Source organism: Engystomops pustulosus, chromosome 3, assembly GCF_040894005.1.
Source record: "Engystomops pustulosus chromosome 3, aEngPut4.maternal, whole genome shotgun sequence".
NCBI lineage: Eukaryota > Metazoa > Chordata > Amphibia > Anura > Leptodactylidae > Engystomops > Engystomops pustulosus.
The window spans coordinates 39,784,741-39,800,980 of NC_092413.1; the positions used below are offsets into that span (position 1 = coordinate 39,784,741).

Sequence of the window (16,240 nt, forward strand, 5' to 3'; positions counted from 1 at the left end):
GAGATAGGGATAGTTGGGAAGAGCCGGCCACATCGCCGTCCGGAAGCTCCCCGTGCCCGGTTTCTGTGCACCTGTATACAAACAGGGGCATGGATCAGATGGACCAGGGCACGGGACATCAGTGGCATCAGAGGAGGTACACGTTTATAATTTTTAAATAGCCCTAAATTATTAGTAAACTCGGATAACCCCTTTAAGACCACAATGTAGATAGAGAGATTCAGTGCATGTGTGACCACTATCATATATCCTTCTATGGGATTAGCAAAAACTTGCGGTCATGCACACCACTGCTCCATGAACATTGGGGAATTAGTTTTTTTTTGTGATCACTGTTGGTCCTGATGATTACACACTTAATACCTGTCATGTAGGTAAGGGGTTAATGTCATTTGAGGGACAATCCCTTTAAAAATCTTTAATGTTAAGAATTTTTCTGTCGGTGCTCCCATGGCAACACATTCTGACCCTTTGCTGAAGGAGTTCATATTCATGTGTTCTAGAAAAATGAAATATATTTTCTGATTCTTCTATGAGAACAATGGACCTCATGATGTTACTGAGCTGCCAGCCCACTAGAACTTAAAAAAAAAGTTGTCATAGGGACACTGCAGGGGATATAAAGAACAGCACAGAAAGCGCCAATCTTGATAAATCTCTGCCTCCTCCCACTGCCAATCACATTGGCTCTTTTATAATGATCATGATGTTTTTTTATAAACAGACACGATTGTCATGTCGGTGTAAGTAGTGCACACTATGGGGGACAATTAGCAGGGCTTATGTGCCATTAATCTGGCGTAGAAGCCGTGAAATAATGGCAATTGCGAGTGTGACCGCCAGCAATCGCAGTTACTCTCCCCTCCATCTCCACACCAAGGGGAGTGGGTCAGAACCAGGCGTTCCTGCCTGGTACCAGCACATTCGCTGCAGTTTCTGAGCTTTCACTAGTGTTTTCATTCTGCATATATTTCTATGCCAGGGGGCAATCAATTTTTTTTTTACTTTTTTTTTTTAATCTTGTTGCCCACATAGCTATATACCACATATGGTGAGATCCTGATTCCCATACATTATTATATACATATATATATATATACCAGATGTTTACTACAATCCCTGTGTAGTTATATTACTGATATTAAGTGCACTTTTCCTGGTAGATTGGATAGTTTTTGGCGTCCATTACATGCTGCATGCTGCTAAATGGTGCATGACTGGAGACAGGCCAAACCCCATAAAGTCTTCCTTACAAAGCTCTCCGAAGCAATTATGTTACTGCTTGGAAGTTTCCCCTTATCCTTTCATCTGTGATACATCCGCACCTTGGTGAGGTGCACTTAAAGTCAAATATAAACTGAAAATATGAAATTTTTTTTATAATTTTTTAAATTGTAAATGTTTTCTTCTTTATTTAAGCTCTGCAGCCCATGGGTGATATTGTGGAGCTGTGCACTATGTTAGTAAGTATTTGACTGCACCAATCACTGGCCTCAGCGGTAACTTCTGCACAAATACGGGGTAACCTCTGCCAGTCAGTGGTGTCCTGGTTGTGGAGAAGTCACCATTGTTAAGGTTCTAGTAATTGGACCTGCCTTGCAGCGCTGGGGTCCTGGATTCAATTCCCACCCAGGTCAAAATTTGCAAAGAGTTTGTATGTTCTCCCCGTGTTTGCATGGGTTTCCTCCGGGTCCTCCGGTTTCCTCCCACACACCAAAACATGCTGTTAGGTTGTTTAGATTGTGAGCCCCATAGGGACAGGGACCAATTTGTCATGCTTTGTGCAGCGCTGCATAATCTGTGTGCGCTATATAAATAAAGAATTATTATTATTATGCAAGAAGTTTCATAGATGTGCTCCAATGTGCCAGTAGATATTTGCTGTCTTATTTGACAGAAAGATATCAAAGAACCTGAACGCGTACTTTGTGATATATACTGACAGGACTCCTAGGAGAGACAGGGAGAGTCCTGCACACCCCACCCACAACCAGTGATGGATATGTATCAGTGTGAGTGCACAGAAGGCTGTCAATCATCCTGTGTGGGTGGGGTAAGCAGGACTCTCACTGTTTCTCCTAGGAGTCCAGTTTACTCATTTGTTTTACTTAAAAATTCTGGCTAAAATTTTATAAAACTATATGTCATGGAACTCTCCCTCTATCATATGCTTCTCTCTTCGCAACAGAAATGAACAGACAGCTTCGCTTTAAAGAAAATCTAACATCAATATCAAACATGGATAAACCAGGGACCAGAAATTTTAGAAGGAAGGAGGCCATGTATAAGAAATATAAGAAGATTACCGTACCAGAGTTACGGTGTCTGGATCTATGAGTAAGTGCCCCACTTACTGGTTAGTTTATCATTGCTTGATTTTGACGGTAGATTTATTTAAGGGCTAGTTCACACAGAGGATTTAGGTAAGCTTTAGATTTAGATGTTTTCAAGAGCCTTAATTCCCGGGGTATTCCGAGAATATGAATGTCTGATACAAAAACCCATAATGCTATAAATGACTGAAAAGAATAAATTTCAATGTTGTTAGACACAAAATGGAGCTTAAAGAGGAGCTGTCACCCAGAAATTCGGCACTAGGAGCTGCTTACTAACATAAGCACCTCCTAGTGCTAAAACAAATGCAGTAGTGTTGCAATTATAGCGTTATCGGAAACCTCCAATAACGCTATCTAACAACGCTGCGGAGTACAATAGAAACGCTGGACCGCTTTGAGAGCGTTATTCATGAGGGGGCGGGATTGTGGGCGGTGACTGCCACGAGCTATGGAGCTTGGAGAGTGGTCCGGTGTTTCTATTGTACTCCGCAGCGGTGTTAGTTAGCGCTATCGGAGGTAACACTGCTGCGTTTGTGGGTTACAGGTCCTCTTCAAATAGCTTTATTTTTATGATTCACAAACTGTTATGGGTTTTCCAAAGTAGGCAGAGTTTTTACCAAGATGGCCGCCACTAAAACAAAAAGTCCCACGATACAGCAGTTCTCAGTAACTCCTCCTCCATCTTATGCTCTGCTCCCAGTGATGATGTGACAGACTGTCCTGCTCTGTTACCATAGTAATGGTATGTAACTGCCATCACTGCACATCACCTCACTGAGATGACGTCTCTCCACAACACTGGCCATACTGGATGCACTGCAACCAACCGACTACAGCCAAACATAGTGGTGATCACATGACCTGCAGGACATGTGATGTGGACATGTGACCAGCGGCCATCTTCTGTCCTGTGTCTGCTCCATGTGGAGAAAATCAACGGACTGATTAAAGGGCCAGTAGCATTTTAATTCTTCATTACAGTCTATGTCCACGGCATTTTCTGCTAAGGGGAGCAAAATTTTAAATAACAACTAATTTCATATTAGCTTATATTTTAAGGACCCATTTTATATGAATTATGCTGATTCCTGGAATACCCCTTTAACCATTCAGATGAGTGATCTTTTTTATGTCCTATATTCTGGATGCTGTCCTATATGTCTGAAAGCCCAACGGTGGAGTTTGACCCAGCATTTTACCCAGGTTTACTTACAGAAAAGACGTTTTAATACGGTCATGTGAACCTACCCCAAAGCAGTGGTGGAAAACCTATGGAATAGGTACCAGGAGAGCCACTCAGAGCTCTCTGTGTGGGCACTCAGGCCATCACCCAGCATACAGTTTTCCAGACTGGTTCAGTGATTCAAGGCATACTCCTAGAGTCCTGGTTAGCCAAGGATTTGCTGCATTCCGTGATATTTTTAAGCAGCATTTCCTGGGCTTTCTGGGACTGCAGGAGGAGCTGGGAGGTGTGGACAGGGCTAAATTATCAATAAAGCTCCTGCCCCATGATTCTTTCAGTTCCTGGGGACCCTGGAGGGAAGCTACAATGCTAATCTGGATTTATCCTCCTTCTTCTTTTAACTATATTGGTGTCCTCGAGATGCCAATACGATTGAAATCTGTGGTGGAGCATAGGTCAATAAGTTACTGATTAAACTGCTGTGTTGGCACATTGTGATAAATAAGGGTTTTTTTGGCTGTTGTCTAGGCACTCGACCTCTTAAAGGTTCACCATCACTGCCCTAAAGATTATTTTTGGATGCGAGCAAAGACAAGGAGAAACAGAGTGAGATTCCATATACTTATATTCAATGATGTCAGATAGTGTCAACTTAGTTGTACATTGGGATTGATTTGCCTCCAAGCCTTATAAATGTGCTGAAATTTTCAGGAGGAAAGTAAAATAACATTTATTTTGAATAATTAGTTTCCATAATATTACTACCCGTAGATGAGAGGGACATTCTTCTCGATGCAGGAGGAACAGCCCGAAATGTTGGGATCTGCGGCTGTATTTTAGGGATAGGTCTTGGCCGCTTCCCTGAATTCTGTTTTTGATAAGTGAGCTTGAGCAGTAAAACATCTGCTGGGAACCATGCAGGCAGATATTGGGTGAGGTCATGCTGCTTTCCACTGAATTTCCTCTTTCTGTTTGTAGCTATTGAGCCGCCTGTGACCCTGTGGCATTTAGGAACAGCCTTGTTCCCTGAGGAACGGCTGAAGCACTCTCTGTTTTTATCTCTTTCCACACAAAGGCTCCATGACGCTGAAAAAGGAAGCAAAGTTGACATTAGCCAGAGGAACACAAGCAGAAAAAAGTACAGCTGCGGACAGAGCTGAAATACCCGCCAAGTATCCATATGTTTTTATGGCTTTCTTGGACATCAGCCTGCCGGTGATAGCATAATGACCTGTGAGTGAAGCCCTCCTAGCCACATTACTATGACACCTAGGAGCAAAACATAGAAGAGCCTTAGGGCCAGTATATAATAAACCAACCTCAGAGGACTCTCAGATACTATTTGAGTTCATGTTGTTTCAGTTTTATGTTTTTGTTGGCCCTTAGACTCTAGTATCATAAAAAAAATATTACTATTTTCAAGATGAATGAGAGTCTACTCCGCATGTTGTTATTCCACTGTTAGTATTTGGTCTCTCACTGTCCGCATTCCAGGGTTAGAAAGAGAAAACTTGGAATATAGTGGGAAATGTTTCGCTTTGCAGGAAAAAGTGTTACTATATCCCGTGTGTAGACACTTTTACTGTGCTGGCTGGATACGTGATATCATGACGTAAGAGGACAGACCAGGTGCACATCCTGGCAAATGCTTTGGTGGGAGTTTTTACAGATTCTGCATCTGTTTAACTCCTACAGCCTGACACCTACATGCAGCAGTGGGTTATAATATGGGAGGTTTGGATGGCAGCAAGGCTTTTTAGCCTCCCAAATCGCCCACCAGGTTTGACACTGTCCTGTAGAGATGATAAGAGAGTTCTCCAGCTCTGAAATACTTATTAATGTGTTTGTAAAGACACACATGTATGCAAGAGTCATTCCAGAACCTTTAAAGGTCCTTAAACTGCAAAACTGAAAGCTGATAGTTTTCTGAGAAACTTGGTTCTTATACCAAATTTAAAATCATTAAAAAATGTGAACAAAATTTTCATATAGCCCTGGGTCCACGGCTAGCTGAACCCACCCATGCTACCTACATATCTTGTCCTGTCACCAGGTTTTACCGCTTCAAGCTATGAACCCCATCAGGTAGGATATGAAATGTCCTTTCTTGAATTCCCTCTTTTATGTGAAATCTGACTAGGTTATCTGTAAAAAGTCAAGCAAATATGACTCTTCTCCTCCCATTTTCACATTTCACAAGTCAAGTTTAGTGGTTTAGTGTCATTTGAGAAGCCTCTATCTTTGCTCTATAATACCTGTCTAATATTACAGATACAACTTTCAGATCCAAACAATCTTATGGTTCTCTTAGATACAGAACTGAAAATAGGAGCAGTTAAAAAATAAATGGGAACTGGATCTTTAGCTTCAGATTTCATTTCCAACTATGTCTTGATCTGCCGGTATCTCTGGTTCTGTACGAGATCCGTATCTTTAATATGACACAATAAGCATGTTTCTAGCTACTACAGAACAGAAGATATGGGCCTCTGAAGTGACTCTCCACCTGCAACCACAAAACTTGACTCATCTCATGTGAAAATGAGGTGAAAAGAGTCATATTTGCCTGACTTTGTGAGAGATATATAATATATATACGTACAGTATATTGAGATTTCAGATAAAAGAGGTAATTGTAGAAAGGACATTTCATATTGTACCTGGGGGTGCTAGCTGGGCAAATGTAAAACCCGATGACAGGTTCCCTTTAACAATGGAGACTGTCAGGTTTGCTGTGATACCTCCGTATGGAAAGAATAGTGGGATATGTAACACTTCTATGGCTGTGTTTAGAGCCCTATGGCGGTCCCATGGATCGCATCAAAACTATAATAATAAAAAGTGTTATGCTAGGTTATATATGGATTTTGTAGACATCATTGGACCATGCAAAGTCTGTATTTTTGTAATGTTACAAGAGGAACATAACTACATATGCCAATTGCATAACACAATGGAAGCGTCAGGAGTAAAATCAATATAGACAATCTATACAATCAGGGGGTTCTCATGAAAATCTCTGAATAGTTTTCTTATACATTCATATATTATATGTGTTGTGTAACTCACCACTAAATCGAGCCAAAAAGGAATTAATGTTTGTTTAAAATCAGTATTTCATTATATTTTAGGGTGTAAATGTTTAGAACTAGGGCGACTATTAAAAAGTCATGTATCTAGAGTAACGTATAGTCAAGTGTAACGTAAACTGATTTTGTACATAAAAGTTCACAGTTTTGTTTGATGCTGCGTTGGATCAACCTGCAAAGGCAACTTGGCAAAAGTCACTAAAAGTTAAAAGCGACCCACAAACTTGGCCCGTAAAACAGTCAGATCCATTACATTTTACTTTAACACATTCACTATGAACATACATCGAGTTTTATGCAAAAGCTTCTCTTGGTAAAATCAACAAGAGACCAATGTACCCTGCTGTAAATCCTACGTTTACACCTTACTCCCGCTGTGCACGGAGGGGCTTTAATGTCAGGTCCTGGAGGCTTTACACAATGTATACATTATAAACTTTCCTATTAATACAGAAAGGAAAGCACATTACTCACTCACTATAATGGGACAAAAGGGCTTAGGATGCTTGGATAAATCTAGAAAGAGATCTGTATTTTCTTACCTTCCCCCGAATGGGTTCATTGGGTGTTAATCTTGAGTCATACTGATGCAAAAAGGAAATCTCTTCCTGTAATAGTTTTGGCAGCCGATTTCTCCCCCTTGGAGATGCTAAAGGAGCTAGAAAACAGTACATCCGTTAATGACATAGAAATTTCATGTTTGGAGATACATTTCAGATTTATTGTGTATAATCTATTAGTAAAGAATCCAAATATTTGCACATTAAGGCTACATGCACACGATGTATGCCCGCCGTACCGTAGCACGGCGGGCGTACATCGGCGCTGCGAAGAGGAGCAGGGGATGAGCGCAGCTCACCCCCGCCCCTGTCCATAGGAATATATAGCGCACGCCGCCGTATCATGTAGAAAGATAGGACATGTCCTATCTTTCTACGGGCTATGGAGAGGTACGGTGCCGCAAGTGTGCTGCACCCATACCGCTCCCGTACAGGGCCGTGAGCCCATAGAAATGTATAGGGGCCGTATATACGTCCCCCATACATGTGTGTGAATGCAGCCTTAGTCTTTATCAATACAGTATTTAGAGGTGATATAAAGAAAATTGTGATACAACTGCCTTGGATCCAGGGATCTTCTAGCAGCCATCTAGGTTGGGCCATGGGACATTTTTACAACTCACACCAGGCAAGCCTCAATCAAGGTGGTTTTTTTTGTCCGCAGGAAATGTTTCATAAATCTTCCCACGGACAACGGATCAGTGAAAATACAAGCTAATTTGAAAACACCCATAGAAATCAATGGATTTGTGAGGCATCCGTGGAAATCACTGAACCACGTGCATGAAAAACAAAGCCAATGTGAAAGAGCCCTTAAAGGGGTTTTCCCATGAAGAAAACTTAGGCCCTATCCATGGGATAGGGCCTAACTTGCTGAGACCCCAACAGATCGCAAAAAACGAGGGGTCTGTCGGATGGGCGCGCATGATCATTCTGCTCTATTAATCTCTATGGAGCTGACGGAGATCACCAAGTGCTGCGCTCGGCAATTTCTGTCAGCTCCATAAAGATTAATAGAGCAGAACGGTCATGCGCGGCCGTCTGCTCCATTAGTCTAAAGGAACGACGAGGGGTCCACCGGAAATACCTGGGACCCCATCGGTCCCCTTGTTTTTGTGATCTGTGGGGGTCTCAGCACTGAGACCCCCACTGATTAGCAAGTTAGGCCCTATCCCATGGATAGGGCTTAATATTTCTTTGTGGGAAAACCCCTTTAACTTAACAGATTGCTGTGAATACTTCTGCCGAAAAGTGTTGATTTTTCTCTCCATGGTTATGGGGGCTTCCATCTCCCCTAAGTCACTAATAACAACAATTAGAGATAGGCATGTGGGTAATTTACCCTATATCAGATCTGGCTCTCCAGAAAAGACATCTGAGGTTTTCATGTGTTAGTCCTTAGGGTGAATCCAGTCTAGCTTCATTTTAACTAGCCCCAAGGAACACATGACCCACTCACTGGCAGTAATGTCCCTAATGTTTAGTAACTAGAAGGTGTTGTGCCTACAAACAGTGATAAGTTGAGATGGAACCCAAAAAGATTTATAAACATAGAGAAAATCTAAGGCCATGTGACTATGGTCAGTCTGTGAAAAATGGAACGTTCACAACACAGAGGATGTGACTCCGTGCATCAGTCATATATACTACAAGGAGTCCCTGCTGTATTCAAGATTATAGTGTTGCTTCCTCAGGATAGCAAGGACTCCTTGTATCATAAATCACTATGTTGCATAGCGTCTTCAGCGCTGTGGTCGGTCCTTGAAATCGCGATCGCGTGCCACCACAACTTCCCTTTTCTGATGGACCGTCTTCTGCCTTTACCCCAAACAATGGCATCAAGAAGTTCAATTGCATTAAAATGATGCAAGAAGCAAAATATCGACAGGGTAGTAATGAATGATCATGGCCAAAAACAGCAATAAAATCAGGTTAAACACATAATTCATAAAACAACATGTTATATCAAACCCATAAAATACACAGAAATAAAAAACAGTGGAGAAATAAACTATAATGGCTCAATATAGCTATAAAACTATGTTACTTTGCCCAATAAAAAGACGCCCACGTATCAGATGTTAAATGAGATTAAGTTTGGAACGCAGATTTTTATCCCTTCTGCTTAGTTCCTGCTGTTTTAACCCTGAAAGTGCTGCTGGGAAGAGCTTATATTTATATATAAGAGGTGAGTCTTCCTGTATGGCACCTACGAGGTTAATGCGGGAAGTGAGGATTTTCATTCGGCAGCTGCTCATATCAAGAAACTGAAAACCCGATGTGGAAGGAGCAGTTGTAGAGATATTTGGTGTTCATGCAAAGGTTTTATCATCACCATGTGGTACGGATATAAATCCTATTTACAGCGATGACAGTGTAAATATATATATGTATATATATATATACACACACATACATATATCATCCTCCATTCTAATTGTGTTGACGCCAATAACATAAGTGGAAAGCCTCTATGTTTAGTGTAATGTGTGAATGATACGCTTCATAGCTATCGATTATGCAAACACTGGTTCAGCAATGAAAATATATGTGTGATTTTCATGGGTGACCATCTCCAATGCCAGCCAATACAATGCCCATAGAGGTTGCCCACAAGCTCTTGGAGACCCTTGCAGCATAGCCACACAAGTGATGGTGGGTCACCATTCTAGCACCGTAATAAGTACATGTAGTGTAGAAAGCTAATGAAAGAACCACTCACTTTACTGCACGTGTTATTTTGCTGCACTCCTGCCATAAAGGAGACAGATGGAAATTACATAGTACATTCTTGAGACTCCAACATGTCTTCATGCACGCTAGCAACCTGCAATATCCCTATAGATACATGGCAGCATAATAGAGTGGCCATATTTATACCATTGGAGTATAAATATGCATAGGTTGAGGACTTAGATATCTCTTATTCAGTTTCTGCGCGAGTACTGGAGATAACTGAGCGCTATGCTTGGCACTTCCCGAAACTTTAATAGTATCAAATGGAGTGGCAGGACACTTGCTCAATTCTTGTGGTCCCAGCACATGGACCCTCACCCATTAGATTATCTCCCACCTGGTGAATAGGGGACAACAATCCAATGTGGTACAATCTCTTTAATTCCCATTGATGTACAGCAGCTCAGTTGGTCATTACTAAATCCAATATAAAATTCCTAGTCTCTGCCACAGGTTTTAGGCATAGTTTCTGCAAGGTTAGTTTAAGGGAACCTGTCATCTTGAAAATGCAGTGTAATCTGCAAGTAGCATGTTATAGAGCAGGAAGAAGCAAAACTGCATGATTAATGTATGATCCATTATCCTAAAAAGTCTATGCTCCCGTGCCTTGCATGCCGCCTCTCTAACTGGCCAATACATTCACACTCCACCAGGGCTCGTCTCCCCGGCATTAGAGCACTGCTGTGCATGCGCTGTGGCTCCTTTTTAGAAGAAGAAGTGACTTACCTATTCCATGCAGAGGAGATTTATGTGGATTGCAGCCGTGGCGCGTTCTGGGAGTAGAATAAGTCATGCGGCCAAAGTCACTTCTCTGTGTAGTCATCAGATCGTAAGAAGGTTTGCGAATGTTAACATGTTCTTCATGGCTTGGCCACCATTGTGTCTTTAAATTAATATAAAAATCATATAAGTTATGTAATATTTATATTAGCTGTACCTAACCCAATAACCCAAGAGAAACAATGGGGCATATTTATCATAATGGTTCCCTCAGGACCTGCTGGATCTATCAAGATACTGTAGTCTCCTGATAAGTCCCAACAGGCAGCTGCAATGTTCTGCGGGGGCGGGGCACTTCTACGCCAGGTTTGCCCCTGAACAGACGCAGCCTATAATCAGTTCCCAGGCAGAAATTTCCCGTGCCCACCCACTGCAATGCCGGTCATGGCCGCTTCACACCCTCCACGCCGACTTGGCGTAGATGTGGCATAAGAAGGTGCAATTCCTGGCCATATGCTGGGAATTTCCCCTACTTTAGGGCAGAATTCTGCTACAAACCAGGTCCCAAGTTTAAGAACATCAACAATCAGAACAATTTGAATGGATGTTGCCATTTCTAGATCCAGGTTAAGATCCAGATCCACGGTAAGAAAGAGCTACAGATCATTTCTGCTGATCCTTACTTTTTCTTACATTGTTTACCAATTACAGCACTGTACACAGTATGGTGGCTGTGCTTGGTACTGCAGCTTAGCCCAATATGCTTGAATGGGACTGAGCTGCAACAGGCATGACTGATGGCACCTGGGAACTGACTGGTGGACTGCAGATTCTGCACCAATATAATATTAATGACCTGCCATTAGGATAGATCATCAGTATTTTAGTCCTAAAAAAGTAGGATCCATTTTTTTTCTCCATTTTAACAATACAAATATAAAGGGAATAACAATGTTTTGTAAAGCAGGTAAACTCTATAAACACCAAGCTAACAAGGCAGCAGGTATCCAAGAATAAAGCTAGATTCACTGTAGTCCTTATGGTGAAGTCCTACTGGTAAAGTGCAAATGGGATCAACCAATCCAATGGGATAACCAAAGTTCTGTTACAACTAACTGGAACTTTGCCAAAATAAGCCGTGATACAAACACTAAAGGCCGTATGAAATGTGATTATCTGCCTTTGTTCACGCTGTGTTTACAGGAGAAAAGCCAAAATCATTATTTGTGTTTATTTTGTTAGAGAAACTAAATGTGAGAATAACAAGCACAGAACAATACAAAAAGTATCTTCAAATTCTCAGCTCATGAGAACCTGTCAAGGGTTTATTTAACCCTAAACTGGCCCCTGTTAGTGCAAGTAATGATCTTCCCTATGGTGCCCATGAGAAAGCTTTCTGTTACTGAAACATTCTAAGCTTTTAAAATCTTAGATTGGTGTATGCAAATTTAACTTGAAGGGGCTGACACACATTTGAGTGTTATACCCTATACATAACAATCTAAAGGAGGCAATATAAACTGCCAATGAAATGGAAACTGGCGCAACAGGCCGACCATCCCATTTGTGCACGGCACTTGGCCATCTACGGCACTCTTCTAGGAAGATAGCTGAGAAATGTACTCTGCAATTTTCAATGCTCCCATAGAACTGAGTGGGGCGCATGCCAAACCAGTCGCTCCATAAATAAATGAAAACAGGACACCTGTTTTAGTGATCAGTGGGGTTACCAGAAGTCAGAACCACACTTGTCAGATTGTAGTCCCCTATTTTGTGCCTCGCGAAAGTTTTCGGCCCTCTTGAACTTTTCTACCTTTTGCCACATTTAAGTCTTCAAACATAAAGATGTAAAATTGTAATTTTTTGGTGAAGAATCAACAACAAGTGGGATACGATTGTGAAGTGGAACGAAATTTATTGGATTTTTTAACTTTTGCGAAGAATAATAAACTATAAAATGGGGCGTGCAATATTATTCGGCTCCTTAAGTTAATACTTTGTAGCGCTAACTTTTGCTACGATTACAGCTGCAACTTGCTTGGGGTATTAGGTCTCCATCAATTTTGCACATCGAGAGACTGAAATTCTTCCCATTCTTCCTTAGAAAATAGCTTGAGCTCAGTGATGTTGGATGGAGAGCGTTTGTGATTGGATTCAGGTCTGGACTGTGTCTTGGCCATTCTCACACCTGGATATGTCTATTTGTGAAGCTTTCATTGTAGACTTTGCTTTATGTTTGGGATCATTGTCTTGTTGGAAAATAAATCTCCGCCCTAGTCTCAGGTCTTTTGATGACTCCAATAGGCTTTTCTTCCAGAATGGTCCTGTATTTGGCTCCATCCTTCGTCCCATCAATTTTAACCATCTTCCCTGTCCCTGCTGAGGAAAACCCAAGATGCTGCCACCACTATGTGTGACAGTGGGTAAGGTGTGTTCAAGGGGATGAGTTGTGTTGCTTTTACGCCAAACATATCAATTGGCATTGTGGCCAAAAAGTTTGATTTTGGTTTCATCTGACCTGCACCCTCTACCACGTTTGGTGTCTCCCAGGTGCCTTGTGGCAAACTTTAAACAAGACTTTTTATGGATATATGGATATCTTTGAGAAATGGCTTTCTTCTTGCCCCTCTTCTGTAAAGGCTTGATTGGTGCAGGGTACGACTGATTGTTGTCCTATGGACAGACTCTCCCACCTCAGCTGTAGATCTGCAGTTCATCCAGAGGGATCCTGGGCCTCTTGGCTGCATCTCTGATCAGTCTTCTCGTTGTGTGAGATGAAAGTTTAGAGGGACGGCCGGGTCTTGGTAGATTTGAAGTGGTCTGATACTGCTTCCATTTTAATATGATCATTCGCACGCGGCTCCTTGGGATGTTTAAAGTTTGAGAAATCTTTTTGTATCCAAATTTGGCTTTAAACTTCTCAACAGTATCACAGACCTGCCTGCTGTGATCCTTGGTCTTCATGATGCAGAACCCTGAGACTATAACAGAGCAGGTGTATTTATACAGTGACTTGATTACACACGGGTGAATTATATTTATGATCAGACATTTCGGAGACATTGGATCAGTCAGAGATCCTCAATGAGCTCCTGGAGTGAGGTTGCTGCACTAAAAGTAAAGGGGCTGAATAATATTGCACCCCCCACTTTTCAGTTTATTATTTTTTACAAAAGTTTAAAATATCCATTAAATTTTGGTCTACTTCACAATTGTGTCCCACTACAATTTTATATCTTTATGTTGGCAAAAGGTAAAGAGTTAAAGGGGGACGAATATTTTTGCAAGGCACTGTATATACTTTTACCACAAACTAGGCAGGCAATTGAAAAATCGTAATTTTGTAGCGGATTTAGCACTAGAGCCGTATAAGCAGCACTTACCTGCTGGTGTTTGGTGTTGGTGGTCAACATATATGTAATGGGTTCATTCAGAAACCTGACATTGTCTCGTATGAACTTAGCATGGTACGGATGGGGCATGTTATTTCGATTCGGTGACCTCGGATGCACTGGAGGATCTGCTTTCTTGAACACAACAGGAGGGATGATTTTACTTTGATCGAAACTGGCGTCAAATAAATTTTCATTGAATATTCTGTAAGTATTTGGCCTGTTGACAATAACATTGGGATTGAATAATGATTTTGGGAGGTTTCCATAAGTAATAAAGTAGGAGTCATAGATGCGGCATTGGTCACTTAATAGAAAGAAGAAAAGATTCAGCTTAGTACAGTTTTTCTTGTCTATTACAGGTCCATGCACTGCAGCAAGCACAGTCATACTTGCTTTCTTGTGGAGGATAAGCATTTTGATTTGTAATAGAAATCAACCGGATTTGGCCGCTATTCCTGTAGTACCGGGAACTGGGTACATTTTTAAGGTAGCATGGGGGCTGAGTGGGTAGCACTTCTGCCTTGCTGCACTGGAGTCCTGGGTTCTAGTCCCGCCCAGGTTAAAATCTGAAAAGAGTTTGTATGTTCTCTCCATGTTTGTGTGGGTTTCCTCCGGTTTCCTCCCACACTCCAAAACCTACTGGTAGGTTGTTTAGATTGTGAGCCCCATGAGGACGGGACCAATTTGTTGTGCAGTGCTGCGTAATCTGTGTGCTATATAAGTAAAGAATTATTATTATTAGTAACTACATCAAGCTGAATACCATGTGATCTATAACGGTATCATTATGTCAAAGTACTTTCTGCTGTTAAAAAGCAACCACAAGGCAATGGATCTAACACCAACCATCCCAAAGTGAATGGAACTGACTTGGTACTATGCAGTCGAAAAGTGGCTTTAGTGGGGAATATTTGTTATCCCATTAACACTGGATAAACCTCTCTATTTGTAGGGTCACTGTAGCTCTAGTTATGGGACGCTGTAGCCACATGGTATCTTCATCGAGGCATTGTATCTCTATTTATTGGGTCACAGTAACTATATTTATGAGGGATCTGTATCTCCATTTATGAGGGCACTGTATCTCTCTGTATGGGGATATTGTATCTGTATTTATGGCGGCACTGTATCTCTATGGGGTCACTGTATCTCCATTTATGAGAGAACTATATGTCTACTTATGGGGCACTGTATCTCTATTTATTGGGGCACTGTATCTCTACTTATAGGAGTTCTGTATCTATTTATGTTGGCATGGTAGCTGTATTTATTGTGGTACTGTATCTATATTTATAGGGCCACTGTATTTATATTGATAGGAGCACTGTATCTCTATTTATTGAGGTGCCATAACTCTTTTTGTGGGGGCTGCCGTAGCTCTATTTATGGGGCACCATATTTCTATGGAGGAACTTTATCTCTATTTAAAAGGGCACTTATTTCTACTTATGGGGCACTGCATCTCTATTTATATGGTCACTGTAGCTGTAATGATAAGAGCACTGCGGTTTTATTTATGGGGGCAGTATAGCTATATGTATGGGGGCACTGTATCTATTTATGAAGGCAAGCTGAATTTAAGGGAGCGCTGTAGCTCTATTTATGAGGGAACTGTAGCTGTATTTGTGGGGGGCACTGAGGTTGGACTGTGAGCTCATAGTGATATACAGCAGCCGCACAGCGTGTAGGATGACATTGATCCCATTCACATGCTGCATAAACCAAGTAAAGTGACTTGTGCAGCACATATAAACCTGCAGAGTGTACATTTCTGTTGGTTGTTTTTGGAGCAGAAAGTCAAAATCCTAAAAAAAAAAACATTATGGGGGCACTCTGCCATTGATTATGGGTGGTCTAAAGTTATGGGGAGACATGATAATCCTCCCTCCTGTGTCATTCATAGGGATTTCTAGGATAACTATTCCCTACATATGATGTATTATACACATAGGAACTTACATGACATTAGATCTACCTGAAAATGTAAAATAACTTTTATTGAGCTCAAAAACCCAAGTCATGGAAACCATTGCTGATGGTGTAGTAAGAGAAGGCAGCACAGGACATACAGGACTTACAAGACGCGCTCCTGCACTCTCTTCTTCCTGGCCATGAATATCTCCATAGTCTGATACATTGTGCCGCAGCTGCAGCGGATGAGCCGCACTCCCGGGAAATCACGACGTTCCGGGAATACAGTAACGCGTTCCCGTCGCCAGGA

At 41.5% G+C, this 16,240-nt stretch overlaps 1 protein-coding gene across 1 annotated transcript; it reads right to left on the reverse strand.

Annotated features, from left to right (window-relative positions):
- Positions 1-4,126: 4,126 nt before the first annotated feature.
- On the reverse strand, positions 4,127-16,240 carry CIMIP6 (ciliary microtubule inner protein 6). The gene is given in 6 exon segments (XM_072140550.1): positions 4,127-4,418; positions 4,420-4,605; positions 7,151-7,266; positions 10,631-10,787; positions 14,008-14,236; positions 16,098-16,240. Coding segments are annotated over 6 exon segments (810 nt in total). The 5' UTR covers positions 16,157-16,240; the 3' UTR covers positions 4,127-4,355.